The sequence below is a fragment of the Panulirus ornatus genome, chromosome 59 (genome assembly GCF_036320965.1).
Source record: "Panulirus ornatus isolate Po-2019 chromosome 59, ASM3632096v1, whole genome shotgun sequence".
In the NCBI taxonomy this organism is placed as follows: Eukaryota; Metazoa; Arthropoda; class Malacostraca; order Decapoda; family Palinuridae; genus Panulirus; species Panulirus ornatus.
In genome coordinates this window covers 8,192,031-8,214,416 of record NC_092282.1, presented here as the reverse complement: position 1 = coordinate 8,214,416, position 22,386 = coordinate 8,192,031, and the positions used below count along the sequence as shown (strand labels likewise).

At 38.4% G+C, this 22,386-nt stretch overlaps 1 protein-coding gene across 45 annotated transcripts in view; it reads left to right on the top strand.

Moving 5' to 3' along the window:
* The window catches only part of LOC139767191 (muscle calcium channel subunit alpha-1-like), a 1,449,841-nt gene that overhangs the window by 1,296,855 nt on the left and 130,600 nt on the right, over positions 1 to 22,386 (top strand). For all 45 annotated transcript variants that reach the window (XR_011717010.1, XM_071696301.1, XM_071696297.1 and 42 more), the window contains one exon: positions 21,688 to 21,876. Coding sequence is in view for 44 of the 45 variants with exons in the window: in XM_071696301.1 (XP_071552402.1) it covers positions 21,688 to 21,876 (189 nt within the window). In the remaining variant the exon portion in view is untranslated. The remainder of the gene's footprint in view (positions 1 to 21,687; positions 21,877 to 22,386) is intronic.

The window sequence follows — 22,386 nt, the reverse complement described above, 5'->3', positions numbered from 1 at the left end:
CTTCAGTCATTCTGTCAATCAGTCCTCTTGCATGCACTTTTCCTGGTATACTTACAGATATATTCCCCTATGATTATTATATACATCCTTAGCACTTTCTAATTTAGATAAAGGAGCAAGAATAGCTTCCACTCACTCCTCAGGTGCAGCCCTCTGTTTCCTTGCTAGATTACATATCAAATGCATCCACTCTATCAGATCTACTGCTCCACAGTTCAACATTTCAAGTCATAATCCCATCTACTCCAGGTGATTTTCCTTCTTTCGATCTCATTATTTCCCTTTTTACCTCCTTTCTTGCTATAGGCCCCTACATTTGTATCCTTTTCCTTCCATTCTCCATGCCCATACATGTAACAACTGCTGCCTCGCATTCATCAGATATTTAAAATACTCTTTCCATCATCATATCACAGCCATTTGATTCAGCAACTCCTCTTCCTTACTTCTCACTTTCACATTTCCACTCTTACATCCACCTCTTTCCTTTTTCACCCCTTTCTAGTACAGTTTATTGTTTTCCCTAAACATTTTACTCAACTCTCTTCCAAAGACATCAACTCTTTCTTTGCTCTCCTCTATCAGCTTCTTAATGTTCCACTCATACATCTTATATTTTTCCCTCATCCTTCGCTGAACTTCCACTGTTACCTTCCTTTCAAGCAATTTACCACATGCCTGTCTTGTCTTTTCCACAGCATTTCTAGTCTGTCAATTGGCTGCATTCCTGATATTTTGCTATTAAACATTTTGATGCCTCACTTTTATTCTTCTCGTTTGATTCTTTGATATCATGCCTCCTGGATAAGAATAGATTCCTTTTTGAGATGTAAGGAACAACAAGCAAGTAAGGAAAAGCTAAAAATCCCCAAAATCCAAAAGCAATTGAAAAAAATATTTTTGTAAAATTTGAAGTTAAAATCATAATGACAGATGAGGTTTCAGGGGGTTTCAGAGTGCAGTCACATACTTGAGAAGTGTAAATTAATGTTGGTGTTCTGGTCAGAGCACTTCTTTCTATGCCTAGATATTAGGACACACATTTACAATGCACTAAAGACTAAGAAGTGATTCTAAAGTTCACTAGTTATGGAGACACTTTTTCCATGGCCACTCCCTTGAGAAAGTTCCCAAAGGAAATAGGTGCCAGATATGTTGATAGAGAAATAGGATAGATGTAGTTGATAGGAGCATTAGATAGAAGTAGTCTGTAGGAACATTAGGTAGGAGCATTAGATAGACATGGTCAGTTGGAACATTAGGTAGGAGCCTCAGCAAACACCACTGGAGTCTCCCTCTGCCAGTGGCCTGTTACGGGTGAGGTACTAAAGGCTAAGAAGTGGCACTGGATATCACTTGTTATAGTGACTCTTTCTGTGGCAAACCCTTTGAGGGAGTTCCAATTGGAACAGGCATCAGAGATTTACAGCACACTGTAACTCAAGCTGTGAAGCTCCAGTGTATGAGGAACATTACCCACAAATAAAAACATCATGGGGAAAAATTAACATCTTTTGTAATAATCTGGAGATTTAGGTAGAGAGCACAACACATGTATAAACAGGATGTGGTTGTGTGTATAAACCAAAGGCATATAAAATTATGTAAGTTTTAGAAAATGATTGGGAAACCAATTTCTCATAATGGTCATTATTATCTTGGTCATTTGAAGTGATAAAGGCACCCAAAATATAATTGATTTGTTTTGAACAGATGTGGTACTGCCCAACCAATTTTCATTATATGGTTGATTCTCTCTCCCTTCAAATTGTATCTCCTCATAGTCTTTCCTTTGATTTATAGGTGTTGATGGTTGGATACACATGTTGCAGATAAAACTGTATATCTATTTTGCCTGCATACTCTCTTTTTTGCCTTGGAATTCTTCTTAAATGTGATTCATTGAGATAAATGAAGCAGACATGAGGAGACATTGACAAATTTATGAGGAATTTCACCCAGTTACACAGGGGAACTGAAATTACATATCCGTCATCTGACCTTGTTGTGTTACTCAACCGTTTTCTCTCCTTTCATAAGTTAGAGATGTACTGAGCTTACTATGGCTCTGCTTCTCAACTGTAACTTATCTCCCTTGCTTATCTTCTTTCATTTTGTATCTTAATCCTTTGCAACCCTTTCACTGCAGCAGGTTTATATAAAAACTGGCAGTATGTTTCTGTTCACTGCTGCTAGTACATATATGTGGTTAAACTTATAGAATCAGCCACATTTGCCTTGAGGTGAATTACACAGCGATTAATGCTTGTAGTGGCATCCCACACATTGTTACCATACACTACAGCCTAAATTCATTCCATTCACTGGACAGTCTGTACGAGATGTCAAGGAGGCAACCATGCATTATGTAATTTTATGTAAGGCAGTGACACTTTCAAGATAGTTGATATTTGTGATGAAAACCCTTAAATACCATATTTGTCTATGAAAAAAGTCGTCTAGAAATACCTCACATACCACTACACATACCTAGGAGTACTCTTGGCATACCTCATATACCTGGCATTGGAGCAGCATAAGTTAAAGGATACAGTTGTGAAAGAGACAAACTGTCTCCTAGCAAACATAAAAATTGCATTTGGATATATGGAGAAGGACATGTTCAGTATGGACAAGGGCATTTTGTAAAATCATTCACAACACATCAGATGAAAACTGGATTATATCTTACATGTCTGGTTATTGCACTTAAAGAAGCACAAAGATATGATTGAAAAGATATAGAGAAGAATAACTAAGATGGTGCCTGAATTAATAGAAATGAAATACAACAAGAGGCTGAATGCTATAAAATTCTCCACAGTGAAGGAGAGGGAAGGGTGGAGAGATAGAGAGAGAGAGAGAGAGGAACCTGACATCAGCCTTCAAGTGTCTGATTCGGCAGGAAGATGATGACTGGGAAAAATTCTTCAAGAGATGCAGCAGAGTAACCAAAGGTTGTAACAAAAAACTGGGTAAAAGCTTGTCAGAAAAGATGTTAAGAAGTACTGGTTTAGCATTAGGGTGGTGGATGGTTGGAAATTATAAACCAATAAGGCAGTGAATGCTGGCAGTTTAAAAAGGTTTAAGAAGCTACTTGTAGTTGTAGAAAGTTTATGAGATGGAGCTCATGAGTGTAGAACTCTGCCAGTACTGTACAAATAAGTAATTATAATGGAAATGTAAACAGTGTTTAACTTAGTTGAGTTGCATATCATTTTATATAGAAACTAGTGTTCTGGTCAGTCATTATAACAAACTTATGGAGGTATATTTTTATAATATTTTGAACACAGAGTATTCAGTAGATGCTAGGACTTACACAGTGAAAGGGTTGATATAGGATAACCTAACCATAACTGACCTAATACAACTTAACCTGATTATCCTATCCTTGCCTAATCTAATTTAATTTGCCTTAAACTGATCTAATATGCCAGGTCAACCAGAGCTTATCTAAATATAAGCAAATCTAAATATAAGCTTTTGCTAAGATGACCTGATTTGAATTGACATTTCTTATCATAGGTAAAAGCTTAACCTAATTGAATGTATAATCTAACTTAGTACAGTTTCATCTAATAAACCCTAATCATGCCATATCTAGTCTGAACTTGATGAATCTAGCTTAACTTATTTGAGCCTGATTGTTCAATCCATGTTAAGCAAACATATCAAACTAATGTACCTGTTCTAGTATGGTAAACATAGCCAGGGTTATCATAAGCAGCCTAAACTAATTTCATGCTCAAGAGAGATGTAATATCTGAATATCAATGAAGCCCCTCATTTCTAGATATAATTCACAGTGCTTTCTGTGAATGCCAGTCTTAGATAGGGTTAATGAATTGTCACAATAATCATATCTTAATTCTCCTGTGAAATCCCCAGAGATCAACTTAAGTCTCCACTCACCCCAACTACTCATTGTCAAATCAGAGTCCTCAACATTCGGTTGTGATGCACAGCTTTGTTAGCCAAATGATATTGTCATTTCCATTAGACATTACAACTTGAAATATATTTTACCACCACCTCTTTCATTTAGGAGGTATTTAGTCTAATAATAGACTGTGACATATTCATAGTTGGAGCCTTTTCATCTGTCATGATGATTATGTACTACTTCAGAAATGTAGTGACTTCTTACTGTGTCCATATCATTCTGAGCTACCCATTAAGTCTCTGTTATGTGGTCTCTGTTATGTGGAGTTTTTATCTGAGTAGAATTCCTTTGATAAACAACCCCTTAGTTTAGTATGTACAGGTACACCACCGATTTTCCGGCACTCTTAGGTCCACAGCCTTGCCGGATTAACCATTTTGCCAGACCAACTTTGGTAACGAAATAATAATTCGTCAACACACATCTAACCCACTAATTATACATTTCCCATGTGTCTAAAGTATACCATGGACTGCTGGAAATTTAAATTAAACAAACATTAAATGTTTGGCCACCCTAAGATGGTAAGTCTGTTTTTAGGTTGTTTGAATCCTGTGGGGTCTTTGTCTTCTGTTGTTAGTGTTTTCTCATGTGTGCATTTCCAGAGTAATGCAGTTTCATCTGCATTATACACCTGCTCAGGACTGAGGTGCTCTTCAGCTACAAGTTTTGCAATTCATCCACATACTTGGCAGCTCCTTCGTGCTTTGCAGACTGCTTTTCTCTGCACACTTTATTCATGGAAATTCCATGACGCTTCTTGAATCTTTGAAGCCATCCTTCATTATAGTCATGAACATGTTGTAACATTTAAGTTCTTTATGGAACAACTTAGCCTGGTCCATTATCATGTTACCTGACAAATCCACTCCATCACTCCGACACTTTTGAAACCATTCCATCATCACTCGATCATGCTCAGTACTCTTACCATTTTTCATAGTTTTTTAATCGTCATTTGCTTTTTGGAATCGCTGTCTGCATAGAATTTCAATATTTTCTCCCTTTGCTTCTTTATATCATAAACAGTTGATGAACCAATACTATAGATGTCACACAGCTTACGTACCAAAACACTACGGTCCATTTTTTTCAACAGTTCTACTTTATCTTGGATCAACATGGACTAGTGTTTACGTTTGACACCACGACTGACACTTTCATATGTCTTAAAAGCCATAGCTAGGATTACATTTAAGCACAATAAGCTAAGAATCTCAGAATTAAGATATCACCATCAACAAGTGCAGTGTTAAGAATGTGAATAAGCATGCCCTACACTCAACGCCATCTGTGGCTGCCCAGTAAACTAGTCTGGTGGATGCAGTAATTCCAAGTTCCTTCACATAATGTTGTCCGGACTAAAGGAGGTACTGAACCACCAGTTGCCGGAAGATCGGTGGTGTACCCCTATCATCATAAGGTGGATTTCTGTTCAAGAAGCTGCAGTATGTAGAGTCTCATGTGTTTGACAGGCTATTCATCTCATATGCATCCCTTTCCAACCTCTTTGTCTTTTCCTTGGATTTTTGTAGGGTTTCACATTGCAGTCAGTCTGTTCCTCTCTATCCCTACCCCTTGGCTCTCTTTTGTGCTTCAGAATGTTATTATTTGTGAATTATGACTAGAAGGCATATTCATAGTTGCAAGGAAGTATGGAAAAGCAGAAGAGTCGTCTGCATGACATCATCCTTAAGTATCTGTTTGGGAGTCCATCAAATTATTTGATGAATTCAAATGGGATTCCTACACATTTGCTTGAATGTGGGTAAATGATGAATTGTTTTTAATTAAGAGGAAAATGCCCCCTCTTACAGTGATATTTTTCTCTTTCAGTAAACTGGTGTTAGGCTTTCTGTATGGAATATATTAGGGAAATAATTCCATCCTTAGAATATGACCAGTGTCTTTGTCCTCTGATTTGCCATGACATTCACTTTGTTTTAGTAATGTTTCCTGTATTTTCTTCATGCTTTACCATCAGCTCCATTATATGGAGCCTAATTTTTATGGCTGACAGTTTCTGGATGGAGGTGGGCTGCCCAGAAATTGACCATTATGATGCCTACTCTCAGATGGCTAAGCTTTGGAATTTTCTTCCTCCTTATGGCTTTCCTTCATATAACCTTTCTGTCTTTATGAATCAGGTCTCCACACTCTTCTGAAGCTCATGTTTCTTTTTCTCTCTGTATATTTTTCACCCAATACAGCTTTTGACTGGGGCATGTTTTACCTGTGCCATGTTAGTCAGTACAAAAAACAAAATCATGAGTACCTAGGATTTACTTCACAGTGGCACAGAATACGTATTAATAAAAAAAGATGGTGATTGAGAATGCCTCGTTTAAAAAGAGGGATATAGATAAGTATACATATGTGAGTAAATGAGATGGTCAAAGGGCATTATTGGATTACGTCTTAATTGATAGGCATGTAAAAAGAGACTTTTGGATGTTAATGTGCTGAGAGGGGCAGCCGACGGGATCTGATCACTATCTTGTAGAGGTTTTCAAAAAAAAAAAGGGAGAATGTTTGGGAGAAGAGAGTGGTGAGAGTAAGTGAGCTTGGAAAGACTTGTGTGAGGAAGTACCAGAAGAGATTGAGTATAGATTGGCAAAAGGTGAGAGCAAATGACGTGAGGGGAGTGGGTGGGGAATGGGATGTATTTAGGGATGCACTGATGGCTTGTGCAAAAGATGTATATGGTATGAGAAAGGTGGGAGGTGGGCACATTAGAAAGGGTAATGAGTGGTGGGATGAAGAATAAAGTTGTTAGTGAAAGAGAGGCATTTGGATGATACTTACAAGGAAGAAGTGCAAATGATTAGGAGATGTGTAAAAGAAAGCAGCAGGAGGTCAAGAGAGAGGTGCAAGGTTGAAAAAGAGGGTAAATGAGAGTTGGGATGAGAGAGTATCATTAAACTTTAGGGAGAATAAAAAGATGTTTTGGATGGAAGTAAATAACATGCAGGACACAAGAGAGCATTGGGAACATCTGCGAAGGGGGCAGGTGGGGAAGTAATAACAAGTAGTGGTGAAATGAGAAGGAAGTGGAGTGAGTATTTTAAAGGTTTGTTGAACGTGTTTGATGATAGAATAGCAGATGTAAGGTGTTTTAGTCAGGGCTGTGGGTGAAGTGACAGTGTCAGGGAGAATGGTCCGGTTAAGAGAGAAGAAGTAGTGAAAGGTTTGCAGAAGATGAAATCCAGCAAGGTGGTGGGTTTGGATGGTATTGCAGTAGAATTTATTAAGGGAGTGATTGTGTTGTTGATTGGTTGATAAGGATATTTAATGTATGTAGGGATCATGGTGAAGTGCCTGAGGATTGGCAGAATGCATGCATTCTCCCAGTGTACAAAGGCAGAGAGGATAAAAGTGAGTGTTCAAACTATAGAGGCATAAGTTTGTTGAGTATTCCTGGGAAATTATATGGGAGGGTATTGATTGAGAGGGTGAAGGCATATACAGAGCATCAGATTGGGGAAGAGCAGTGTGGTTTCCGAAGTGGTAGAGGATGTGTGGATCAGGTGTTTGCTATGAAGAATGTGTGTGAGACATACCTAGAAAAAGAGATGGATTTGTATGTAGCATTTATAGATCTGGAGAAGGCATATGATAGGGTTGATAGAGATGCTTTGTGAAAGGTATTAAGAGGTGTGGGAGGTAAGCTGCTAGAAGCAGTGAAAAGTTTTTACCAAGGATGTAAGACATGTGTATGAGTAGGAAGAGAGGAAAATGATTGGTTCCCAGTGAATGTCGGTCTGCTGTAGGAGTGTGTGCTGTCCCCATGGTTGTTTAATTTGTTTACAGATCGGGTGGTTAGGGATGTACATGTGAGAATTTTGGAGAGGGAGCGACTATGCAGTCCCTTAGGGATGAGAGGGCCTGGGAATTGAGTCAGTTGTTGTTTGCCAATGATACTGTGCTGGTTGCTGATTTGAGTGAGAAACTGCAGAATTTGGTGACTGAGTTTGGAAAAGTGTCTGAAAGGAGAAAGTTGAGAGTGAACATGAATAAGAACAAGATTATTATGTTAAGTAGGGTTGAGGGACAAGTAAATTGGGATGTAAGTTTGGATGGAGGAAAACTCGAGGGAGTAAAGTGTTTTAGATATCTGGGAGTGGATTTGGCAGCGGATGGAACCATGGAAGTAAAAGTGAGTCACAGGGTGGGGGAGGGGGCAAAGGTTCTGGGAGCGTTGGAGAATGGGTGGAAGGTGAGAACATTAGCTCGGAGAGTAAAAATGGGTATGTTTGAAGGAATAGTGGTTCAGCATTGGTATATGGTTGTAAGGCACGTGTGGTAGATAGGATTGGGCGGAAGAGGGTGGGTGTGTTGGAAATGAGAAGTTTTAGGACAATATGTGGTGTGAGGCAGCTTGATCGAACAAGTAATGAAAGGGTAAGAGAGATGTGTGGTAATAAAAAGAGTAGTTGAGAGAGCAGAAGAGGGTGTATTGAAATGCTTTGGTCACATGGAGAGAATGAGTGAGGAAAGATTGACAAAGAGGATGTATGTGTCAGAGGTGGAGGGAATGAGGAGAAGTGGGTGACCAAATTGGAGATGGAGGGATGGAGTGAAAAAGATTTTGAGCAATCAGAGCCTGAACATAGAGGAGGGGAAAGACATGCAAGGAACAGTGTGAATTGGAATGATGTGGTATACTGGGGTCGACGTGTTGTCAGTGGATTGAACCAAGGCATGTGAAGCCTCTGGGTAAATGATGGAAAGTTTTGTGGGTCCTGGATGTGGAAAGGGAGCTGTGGTTTCTGTGCATTTCACATAACAGCTAGAGACTGAGTGGGAACAAATGTAGCTTTTGTTGTCATTTCCTCCCTCGCATGCCCACAGGGGGAGAAGGATGTCATTTCATGTGTGGTGGGATGGTGGCAGGAATAGATGAAGGCAGCATGTATGAATATGTACATGTGTATATATCTATATGTCTCTATATGTATATGTATGTATATGTTGAAATGTATAGGTATGTATATGAGCATGTGTGGGCATTTATGTATATACATGTGTATGTGGGTGAGTTGGGCCATTCCTTCATCTGTTTCCATGCACTACCTCGCTAATGCGGGAGACAGCGACAAAGTATAATAATATATACATTTTTTTTTTTCTTTTAAACTATTCGCCATTTCCCGCGTTAGCGAGGTAGCGTTAAGAACAGAGGATTGGGCTTTTTTTGGAATATCCTTACCAGGCCCCCTCTGTTCCTTCTTTTGGAAAATTAAAAAAAAAAAAAACGAGAGGGGAGGATTTCCAGCCCCCCGCTCCCTCCCCTTTTAGTCGCCTTCTATGACACGCAGGGAATACGTGGGAAGTATTCTTAATCCCCTATCCCCAGATATATATATATATATATATATATATATATATATATATATATATATATATATATATATATATATATATATCTTTTTTTTTTTTTTTTGCTTTGTCGCTGTCTCCCGCGTTTGCGAGGTAGCGCAAGGAAACAGACGAAAGAAATGGCCCAACCCACCCCCATACACATGTATATACATACGTCCACACACACAAATATATATACCTACACAGCTTTCCATGGTTTACCCCAGACGCTTCACATGCCCTGATTCAATCCACTGACAGCACGTCAACCCCGGTATACCACATCGATCCAATTCACTCTATTCCTTGCCCTCCTTTCACCCTCCTGCATGTTCAGGCCCCGATCACACAAAATCTTTTTCACTCCATCTTTCCACCTCCAATTTGGTCTCCCACTTCTCCTCGTTCCCTCCACCTCCGACACATATATCCTCTTGGTCAATCTTTCCTTACTCATTCTCTCCATGTGCCCAAACCATTTCAAAACACCCTCTTCTGCTCTCTCAACCATGCTCTTTTTATTTCCACACATCTCTCTTACCCTTATGTTACTTACTCGATCAAACCACCTCACACCACACATTGTCCTCAAACATCTCATTTCCAGCACATCCATCCTCCTGCGCACAACTCTATCCATAGCCCATGCCTCACAACCATACAACATTGTTGGAACCACTATTCCTTCAAACATGCCCGTTTTTGCTTTCCGAGATAATGTTCTCGACTTCCACACATTCTTCAAGGCTCCCAGGATTTTCGCCCCCTCCCCCACCCTATGATCCACTTCCGCTTCCATGGTTCCATCCGCTGCCAGATCCACTCCCAGATATCTAAAACACTTTACTTCCTCCAGTTTTTCTCCATTCAAACTTAACTCCCAATTGACTTGACCCTCAACCCTACTGTACCTAATAACCTTGCTCTTATTCACATTTACTCTTAACTTTCTTCTTTCACACACTTTACCAAACTCAGTCACCAGCTTCTGCAGTTTCTCACATGAATCAGCCACCAGTGCTGTATCATCAGCGAACAACAACTGACTCACTTCCCAAGCTCTCTCATCCCCAACAGACTTCATACTTGCCCCTCTTTCCAAAACTCTTGCATTCATCTCCCTAACAACCCCATCCATAAACAAATTAAACAACCATGGAGACATCACACACCCCTGCCGCAAACCTACATTCACTGAGAACCAATCACTTTCCTCTCTTCCTACACATACACATGCCTTACATCCTCGATAAAAACTTTTCACTGCTTCTAACAACTTGCCTCCCACACCATATATTCTTAATACCTTCCACAGAGCATCTCTATCAACTCTATCATCTGCCTTCTCCAGATCCATAATTGCTACATACAAATCCATTTGCTTTTCTAAGTATTTCTCACATACATTCTTCAAAGCAAACACCTCGCAAATGCTGGAGACAGCGACAAAGCAAAAATGGGTATGTTTGAAGGAATAGTAGTTCCAACAATGTTGTATGGTTGCGAGGCGTGGGCTATGGATAGAGTTGTGCGCAGGAGGATGGATGTGCTGGAAATGAGATGTTTGAGGACAATGTGTGGTGTGAGGTGGTTTGATCGAGTAAGTAACGTAAGGGTAAGAGAGAGGTGTGGAAATAAAAAGAGCGTGGTTGAGAGAGCAGAAGAGAGTGTTTTAAAATGGTTTGGGCACATGGAGAGAATGAGTGAGGAAAGATTGACCAAGAGGATATATGTGTCGGAGGTGGAGGGAACGAGGAGAAGAGGGAGACCAAATTGGAGGTGGAAAGATGGAGTGAAAAAGATTTTGTGTGATCGGGGCCTGAACATGCAGGAGGGTGAAAGGAGGGCAAGGAATAGAGTGAATTGGAGCGATGTGGTATACAGGGGTTGACGTGCTGTCAGTGGATTGAATCAAGGCATGTGAAGCGTCCGGGGTAAACCATGGAAAGCTGTGTAGGTATGTATATTTGTGTGTGTGGACGTGTGTATGTACATGTGTATGGGGGGGGTTGGGCCATTTCTTTCGTCTGTTTCCTTGCGCTACCTCGCAATACGCGGGAGACAGCGACAAAGTATAAAAAAAAAAAAAAAAAAAATATATATATATATTTTTTTTTTTTTTTTTTTTTTATACTTTGTCGCTGTCTCCCGCGTTTGCGAGGTATATATATATATATATATATATATATCCACACATCCTCTACCACTTCTGAAACCACACTGCTCTTCCCCAATCTGATGCTCTGTACATGTGAAGCGTCTGGGGTAAACCATGGAAAGTAGTGTGGGGCCTGGTTGTGGAAAGGGAGCTGTGGTTTCAGGCAGTATTGCATGACAGCTAGAGACTGAGTGTGAACGAATGGGGCCTTTGTTGTCTTTTCCTAGCGCTACCTCGCACACATGAGGAGGGAGGGGGATGGTATTCCATGTGTGGCGAGGAGGCGATGGAAATGAATAAAGGCAGTGTGAATTGTGTGCATGGGTATATATGTATGTGTCTGTGTGTGTATATATATATATATGTGAACATTGAGATGTATAGGTATGTATTTTTGCGTGTGTGGACGTGTATGTATATACATGTGTATGGGGTGGGTTGGGCCATTTCTTTCGTCTGTTTCCTTGCACTACCTCGCAAACGCGGGAGACAGCGACAAAGTATATAAAAAAAAATATATATATATATATATATATATATATATATATATCAACCCTGGGGATAGGGGAGCGGGGGACTGGAAATCCTCCCCTCTTGTTTTTAATTTTCCAAAAGAAGAACAGAGAATTGGGCCAAGTGAGGATATTCCCTCAAAGGCTTAGTCCTCTGTTCTTAATGCTACCTCACTAATGTGGGAAATGGTGAATAGTATGAAAAAAGAATGAATATATATATATATATATCTTTCTTTCTTTCTTTCAAACTATTCGCCATTTCCCGCATTAGCGAGGTAGCGTTGAGAACAGAGGACTGGGCCTTGAGGGAATACCCTCACCTGGCCCAATTCTCTGTTCCTTCTTTTGGAAAATTAAAAAAAAAACGAGAGGGGAGGATTTCCAGCCCCCCGCTCCCTCCCCTTTTAGTCGCCTTCTACGACACGCAGGGAATACGTGGGAAGTATTCTTTCTCCCCTATCCCCAGGGATAATATATATATATATATATATATATATATATATATATATATATATATATATATATATATATATATATTATTTATTTTTATTTTGCTTTGTCGCTGTCTCCCGCGTTTGCGAGGTAGTGCAAGGAAACAGACGAAAGAAATGGCCCAACCCACCCCATACACATGTATATACATACACGTCCACACACGCAAAAATACATACCTATACATCTCAATGTTCACATATATATATACACACACAGACACATACATATATACCCATGCACACAATTCACACTGCCTTTATTCATTTCCATCGCCTCCTCGCCACACATGGAATACCATCCCCCTCCCTCCTCATGTGTGCGAGGTAGCGCTAGGAAAAGACAACAAAGGCCCCATTCGTTCACACTCAGTCTCTAGCTGTCATGCAATACTGCCTGAAACCACAGCTCCCTTTCCACATCCAGGCCCCACACTACTTTCCATGGTTTACCCCAGACGCTTCACATGTACAGAGCATCAGATTGGGGAAGAGCAGTGTGGTTTCAGAAGTGGTAGAGGATGTGTGGATCAGGTGTTTGCTTTGAAGAATGTATGTGAGAAATACTTAGAAAAGCAAATGGATTTGTATGTAGCATTTATGGATCTGGAGAAGGCATATGATAGAGTTGATAGAGATGCTCTGTGGAAGGTATTAAGAATATATGGTGTGGGAGGCAAGTTGTTAGAAGCAGTGAAAAGTTTTTATCGAGGATGTAAGGCATGTGTACAAGTAGGAAGAGAGGGTGCTCTGATGCTCTGCACATGCCTTCACCCTCTCAATCAATACCCTCCCATATAATTTACCAGGAATACTCAACAAACTTATACCTCTGTAATTTGAGCACTCACTCTTATCCCCTTTGCCTTTGTACAATGGCACTATGCACGTATTCCGCCAATCCTCAGGCACCTCACCATGAGTCATACATACATTAAATAACCTTACCAACCAGTCAACAATACAGTCACACCCTTTTTTAATAAATTCCACTGCAATACCATATTTTTTATTAATTTATTATACTTTATCGCTGTCTCCCGTGTTAGCGAGGTAGCGCAAGGAAACAGATGAAAAAATGGCCCAACCCACCCACATACACATGTATATACATACATGTCCACATACGCACATATACATACCTATACATTTCAACATATAAGTAGATATACATACACAGACATACACGTGTACATAATTCATATTTGCTGCCTTTATTCATTCCCGTTGCCACCCTGCCACACATGAAATGACAACCCCCTCCTCCCACATGCACACGAGATAGCACTAGGAAAAGACAACAAAGGCCACATTCATTCACACTCAGTCTCTAGCTGTCATGTATAATGCACCGAAACCACAGCTCCTTTTCCACATCCAGGCCCCACAAAACTTTCCCTTTTTTTACCCCAGGCGCTTCACATGCCCTGGTTCAATCCATTGACAGCACGTCGACCCCGGTTATACCAGATCGTTCCAATTTACTGTATTCCTTGCCCACCTTTCACTCTCCTGCGTGTTCAGGCCCTGATCACTCAAAATCTTTTTCACTCCATCCTTCCACCTCCAATTTGGTCTCCCACTTCTCCTCATTCCCTCCACCTCTGACACATATATCCTCTTTGTCAATCTTTCCTCACTCATTCTCTCCATGTGACCAAATCATTTGAAAACATCCTCTTCTGCTCTCTCAACCACACTTTTTTTATTACTACACATCTCTCTTACCCTTTCAATTCTTACTTGATCAAACCACCTCACACCACATATTGTCCTCAGACATTCATTTCCAACATATCCACCCTCCTCTGCACAACTCTATCTATAGCCCATGCCTCACAACCATATAACATTGTTGGAGCCACTATACCTTTAAACATACCCATTTTTGCTTTCTGAGATGATGTTCTTGCCTTCCACACATTTTTCAATGCTCCCAGAACTTTTGCCCCCTCCCCCTTGCTGTGACTCATGTCTGCTTCCATGGTTCCATCTGCTGCCAAATCCACTCCCAGATAGCTAAAACACTTCGCTTCCTCCAGTTTTCTCCATTCAAACCTACCTCCCAATTGTCTTGTCCCTCAACCCTACTGCTCCAAATAACCTTGCTCTTATTCACATTTACTCTCAGCTTTCTTCTTTCGCACACTTTACCAGACTCAGTAAAGTGTGTTGATCAGGTGTTTGCTTTGAAGAATATATATGTGGGAAATACTTAGAAAAACAGATGGATTTGTATGTAGCATTTATGGATCTGGAGAAGGCATATGATGGAGTCGATAGAGATGCTTTGTGGAAGGTTTTAAGAGTATATGGTGTGGGAGGTAAGTTGCTAGAAGCAGTGAAAAGTTTTTATCGAGGATGTAAGGCATGTGTACGAGTAGGAAGAGAGGAAAGTGATTGGTTCCCAGTGAATATCGGTTTACGGCAGGGGTGCGTGATGTCTCCATGGTTGTTTAATTTTTTTGTGGATAGGGTTGCTAGGGAGGTGAATACAAGAGTGTTGCAGAGAGGGACAAGTATGCAGTTTGTTGTCGAGTAGAGGGCTTGGGAAATGAGTTAGCTGTTGTTTGCTGCTGATACAGCACTGGTGGCTGATTCAGATGAGAAACTGCATTAGTTGGTGACTGAATTTGGTAAAGTGTAAAAGAAGAAAGCTGAGAGTGAATTTAAATAAGAGCAAGGTTATTGCTTCAATAGGGTTGAGGGACAAGTAAATTGGGAAGTAGGTTTGAATGGAGAAAAATTGGAGGAAGTGAGGTGTTTTAGATATCTGGGAGTGGATATAGCAGTGGATGGCACCATGGAAGCGGAAGTGAGTCACAGGGTGGGGAAGGGGGCGAAAGTTCTGGGAGCATTGAAGAATGTGTAGAAGTCAAGAACGTTATCTTGGAGAACAAAAAATGGGTATGTTTGAAGGAATAGTGGTTCCATCAATGTTATATGTGTCAGAGATTTTTTTAAATATTTATGGTTTAGTCTTTGCTGTCAACATTCACAAGTGCTTATAAGTATGTCTGTGTTGAGCAAATTGCCTGATGTTAAGCCTTTATTTTTCAGGATAAGAGAATCTTGTTGCTAATTGAACAATTTTAGAAAATCAGAATTTTGATCATCCAAACCAGAAATGGTTGTGTTAGTGTTGTGATGATACTTCTGAACAGAAGTCAGCCAGTGAGCTAGAAAATTAAGAGAGCTCTGCGCTGTTTACCAATAACATGCAGAATCCCAATATTAGCTTGTTTGTAACCCCCTTCATCTGTCCCTAATTGCAGTATCACCTTTGCATGAACCACTGCTGTCTACCATCTTTTTACAAGGAATAATGCTTACATCACAAGCTCAACTTGAATAACTTCAATTTCGTCCTTCCACTGAATTTTTGCTCACAAGTGCCTCAGACTCTGTATATATTTGGGGATTCAGTAACCACAATGGCACTGTTTATGAAGGGTACAGCCTTGGTTCCACCTTCTTTGTTGTTGCTCAGATGCAGTCCCAGTTCCATTAAGATTAATCTTAGACATGTTGGACAAAACAACTCTGAGCATGTGTACTAGGCTTTACATATTAGCCTCCCACAATTTACTCATCGGGAACAACTTTCATTTGGGTGTGGAACTGATCCTGATAGTCCCACTGTGACAGCTACTACTCTCATTTTATAAAGATTCCCTCAACAAACCAGAGTACCAGCATTTACAGTCTACTTGTCCATGTGGGAAGGTTCTAATCTTCAGTATAATTCCTGTTTATTCATTTTTGTTGTTGCTGAAGACCCTCTCAACATGACCTTGTTCATTATTGTAACCTTGAACTATAGTGTAAGTGAGATTCATACCACATCTCATCACAAGAACATCCTTAGTTTTCATCAAGATGTAGCATAGATGAAATTCTGCCCAAATCTTAGATATCATGTAAAGAATGCATAATCATTTTGCCTATAAAGACATCAGTATTGCATGTTAGAATGGAGGGAATATTTATGAAAATCTTTGTTCAGTAGGCATTTCAAAAAACCTTCATGAATTACATGCTAATCTTATCTGAAGATCATTTTATTGTCTTCTTTCAAACTCCCTCTGTCAGCAAGAAACAATACTACACATTTCAGTTACCTTGTTCTGAAGTCCACGTCTGTCTCAAATGCCTATGTCCATGCCCATGATGCCAGATAGGTGGCTTCCATGGAAGGCTATCTGAAGGACCTTTCATAGGAGGATACTGGTCTTAGAGCAATATGGAGTTTCACTAGCACTTTTGTAAATACATATTTAATGGTATTAAGAGAAAGTTCCACACCAATCTCTTGAACTTTCACTACTATCATTGAACTTTTTAAACTTCTGGTTGCTGTCAGCATTTATAATCTCTCATCACTTAGTTTGTTCCATTCACCCACTACTTTTATACAATAAAAGTACTTCTTTACATATTTTCCAACAACTTTCTTGTTATTATGCTCTGATCTCAACTTGTTCTATTTTTTGCATCCTTTAAAAAACTAATCAATATTGATGTCATCAAATTACTTTAAAAACCTAAAGGTTATGATCAAATCACCATTTGCACTTTTCTTACTTATACTGGATAAATTTGTGGCCTTTAATTCATATTGTAACTTAGTTCTCTTGTTGCCCTTTTTAAACCTTCTCTGTTACATTATTTTGCTTATTCAACCCATTCACTGTGGCTTTGGCATATATAACCTCATAATTTTTTCTGTATGCCATGGCTGGGGCCTAAAAGGTAATATTTCCTGACTTGGCCTTGTCTTTTCTTTCTCATATCTGACAAATTTATGGTATCATCATTGTTACCCTCCTCTGAACCTTCTCCTTTACATCTTTGTTCTTATTTAACCCTTTCACTGTTGCTTGGTCATATATGGCCCTCCCACTGTGGCTTTAGCCTTAAAGTTGATGATTCCTGAATTGGCCAGATCTGCCACGAGGTGAAATTTGCAACCATTATGCTTGTAGTGGCATCTCATGCATTGTTACCAGATGCTGCTGCTTAGATTTTTTTTCTGTGTACTGGTCAGTGTGTGGGGAGATGTTAAGAAAGCCTGTACAAGATCTATTCCCTCACTTTATATAATGATTTGTGCATAACACTTCAACAAGATAACATATTTGTGATGAAAACTAATAATCATGTTAGTTTAAAACAGAAAACACTTCCAATATGCAAAAAACTTGCTGCTTATACCTGTAAATATATCTTGGATACCTGATAGGTTAAAGGGTACATAGCAGTCATAAATAATGTTGCACCATTTTAGGTGCATGCCATTTTATTAAGAAAATATTTTTTTTTAATTGTGATGACAAACTTGAGATATGTATTTCAGAATATTCGAGAGTATCCCACACACAGTGTATAGTGGATATCAAGACTACCGTGATGAAAGGGTTAAGTGCAGTGACCAAGCTTGATTAACATATTCTACTTTTGGCTTAACACATGATGAGAACCAATGGCTGAATATTTCTGTATCAGTATACTTGAATGCACTTATAATGAGCCAGCAGACAGTTTGTCTGATTTACTATTTTCCTGAAGTAGGGCACTGACAACATGTAAGGTACATCAACTCCTAAGTTCCTCTTGTACGCAGATTCCTGTAACTTAATTCCTGTTAGATTATATTCATATCAAGCCTTCTTTAAATGTTTCATAGATTATATTCATATGAAGCGTTCTTTAAATGTTTCATCCTTATTACCTTGCATTGACTAAGGTTGAATTTCAACAATGATGTATCAGGCCAACTTTGGAGTTTCTCTGGGTCTTGTTGTAAGGTTATGCAATATACCATTAGTCTAGTTTGGATCTGTAGGATACTTGGGGGTCACTAAGCACCTCTTCCTAATCCAGTGACTATATCTACAGTAAATTCAAAAGTTTTCCTTGGCTTTCAGTCACTTTCTCACTCGTTGACAGATGTTAGGAAAGTAATGAATTTTGAATTCTAGAGTAGCTATTTTGTTTTCACAGAATAGGCTAGTGGGCATACAGGCTTTGTTATTTCTTGATTCAACTCTCCACCCCACTCCTGTTACACTTCCTGTTGGGTGATTTAGTGTTCTGTGGGAATGAATGTATTGGATGTGCTTATTACATCTGAGCTTGAGATGGCAGCTTTGCCACTTAAGAGAAGACAGAGGCAAACAGCTGTTTGTGTACGATAATTCCTTGGGGACAGGTGTTATTATTGACATTTTGCCTATTGTTGACCAAGACACCAGGACTCTCTTATTTTCCTAACTCATTTGTCTTCTCTGTAGGAAGAAATAGCTATTCATAAGTGGAAGTATCAATTTAGGTCACATGGAGAATATGGTATAAACTTACAGAAAATGATTATAAACTTTAAATCTGATGTAAAAGACCTTTATATTTTGTTTTGTCTTTGCTTATATACAGAGTTTCCTTTAACTTAAATGATAATCATTTAAAGCTTTGTGTTTAAGGGCTTTGAAACTGAAACCATTTTTCTGTTTTCTTTCTTGATCTTTTTGATATGGGTACTATATTCTCAATGCAATGCTTTATGATTTTCAAACATTTACATTATGAATTATGTACATAAAGATGTTAATGAAATTGTATGACATGCTGTCATTTTTTTGTATTTATTGCTTCCAATTTTACTTTTCCATCCACTCTCATTTTAAAGCATTTTATGTGAGAGGGCTTTTATCACTTAATTTTCACACTTCATGGGCTTTTGATGAGGTGCTCATTTTAATGCAATAGCTTTTTGTCATATTTCATATGAAAGAGATGAAAGAATAGTACTGTACAATAGTGATTTCTTTGAGTTCGTCTGTTTTGAAAGATTCTGCTTCTAGGATGATTTTTTCAAAGTTTTGACTTTATTATCATTATTGTTATGGGTTATTGATTTTTTCTGGATCATGATATGTACTTCAGCTTTCCTTTCTTTACATGTTCTCATTGTGAGATTTCTTGAGAATTAAGTTTTAGAAAAAATTTCCCTTTTTTGAGCATCAGTCTACAAAAGGAGAAATAATTAAGCTGATGATATTTTCATTGCTGTTTTCATCCAATCTGTTTCTCAGCATTGTCCACTCAGTAAATTGTTTTTGAGAGATGCTGTCAAAAGACATTTTATTAAAAACTTTCATTATTCTTCTGTTGATCATCACAATGACTGAAGAAGCATTAGCTGAAAATTATGGAACATGTTCTTAAACTGCATTTAAACAAAATATAGCTTTTTCTGTTTTCTCTTCTGTATATATTATTTCCTTGCCTCTTTGCCATTCTAAGGCTTTTCCTTCCTTTTTTTTTATACTTAATCTCCTTGTCTGTTATCTTATTTTTCATTTCTACCTATTTGTTATCCCTACACCTGTTTGTTACATCCACATTTGGTTACTATCTCCATTATCTGACCATTAGTTCCACACCTTGTTTAGCATCCACTGCACAAAGTAATCAACTTCGTTCCTGTTTATCAACCCTGCAAATGATGATCATTTGAAATTCATGTTATTTCTATATCTTCTCATTATCCCACACATCTGTCTTGCCATCCTATATTTTCTGTTTTGTCATACAAGCATGACATAGCCACGCTCATTTATTCATCATCCTCCGAACTTTCAGCTGTAATCATCTCTTCTTATCATTCTTGCAACTTTTCACTCTCCCCATTCTCATTATTTGTTGTCCCCAAACCTGTTCATCCCATGACACTCCAGCTCATCATCCTCTTTTCTTTATCAACCTGGAACTTTTATGTTGTAACCATGTGTATCTTTCATCTATATCCTTGTCCAAGCACATATTTCAGTCATCCCTTTGTTCAGTATCCTTATCTCCCGATCATTTTCATCCATCTTTCTCACAGCCATGACTATCTTTGACCTGAAAGTATCCATCATCTTCAGACGTGTCTATCCTCACATTTGTCGAATCATCTCTACACAGAATTATCTATCGTGTCAATGATTCTGCATACAACAGCTGGCTAACATACTCATCTTATTTATTCATCCAAATCTCTCCATATTCTTATTTCTTAATCATTCTCATCTCTCCATATTCTTATTTCTTAATCATTCTCATCTCTCCATCATCATGTTCTTCTTCACACACTCCTACCTTTTCATGACCCTCATGCATTTTTCTCATTCTCTTACTTCACAGTTTCCTTGTCTGCTTCTTACTTTAATGCCATTTCATCATCCCTACACTTGATCATCATCCCTGTCATATCCACTCATATTCATTATCCTCTTATCTTTCTGTAAGCTAAACACTTGTTCATTAGAATTCTTTTCAAGCTGAATCTTTCCACTCGGTGTATAAATTCTATTGAAAGTTTGCTGATTTATGACTAGTTTGAATAAGGAGTATACTAAATTTGGCAGATTTTTTTTCATGACTGAATATATTCAGTATATTTTTTAGCAATTCTTTTTTTCATATCTCCCTTTCAGTCCCTTCAGACACCAAATTTAGTCTTAATTACTTTCTATATGTATCTTTTCTTTATCAGACTGTATTTTTGTTCTTACAACTCTCAGTGTCATCATGAATATACTTTACCATTGCACTCACATTTTCTTTGGTATCTTCTAATTTTCTTTGTTTTTACATTCTTTATCTGTTTTCAGTCTTATTTGCTATTGTTCAAAAAGGAACATCCCTGTCTATTATGTAACCTCTATATTGTCTTTTGTTTTTTCTCATGATACATTTTCAGATATGCTTTTGTTATATTATTTTTTCATATCTCTTTGTCATGTCAAATTCATTTACATATTTGTTATTTTTTATTAATATTCATTTTTGGATTTTTACTCTCTTTAAGATATTCTTTTCAGTTTGTACTGGATTTTCTTGATTCTGTCTAAATTGCATCTCCATATAACTCTTAATGTCCATATCCAGATTTCTTTTCATCACATTCTTAACTTACTTCATTATAGCTGAATTTTACCCTTCAGCCTCACGATATCCTCAAACAATGATTTACCTTCATTCCTCCAACATTTTCTGTGTTTTTATACTCTAACTCTTACAGCTCTCTCCCCATATAAATGACAGCTTTTCCACCTCATAGGCGTACCATGTTTCCCATATAATGATAATGCCACGACCAGTAGGAACTACTTCCTCTAATGACATTGACACAAGTAGCAACTTCTTCCTCTAATTTGTACTCATCTCTCACAGCCGGGCTCTAACCTGTTCTCCATCAACTTCTTCCGTCTGTTCCGTGTGATGCGTTTGGTGAAGCTACTCTCCAAAGGTGAAGGCATTCGGACGCTTCTGTGGACCTTCATCAAGAGTTTCCAGGCACTGCCATATGTTGCACTTCTCATCCTTCTACTATTCTTCATCTACGGAGTCGTCGGCATGCAGGTTCTGTACAATAAGTAGGAGAAGTAGTGGGGGAGAATGGAAAAATATATAAGGGAGGGGATAAAGAAATGATGCACAGAAATGGAAAAGATTATGCATGAAATGATTCACAGTTAAACAAGGGAGGATGAAAGAAAAATAGAGTAACCTTAATTATGGAAGAGAAAATGGATGACAGAATGTGAGTGTTAATTGATACCAAGTAGAATTCATTTTACATTTGGTTAGATAACTTTGGTATTTCTATTTACTTTCAGATAACTTGTCAAAAGTTAAGGTCTCTATTATTAAAGTAAGAAATTTTTTTTTGTAACATTAGGCAATCCTAAAGCTTGGCTTAACTGTTTATCATGATGTACCCAGGGATATCATCCCATGGACTATTCTTGATATAGCCTGATAAATCAGCAGTTCCTACACCAACAGCTTAGACACTGGTATTTGAGAATTATGTTATTTTGATATACTTCACAAATGATTCAAGAATTGTGATTGATATATTCATTTTAC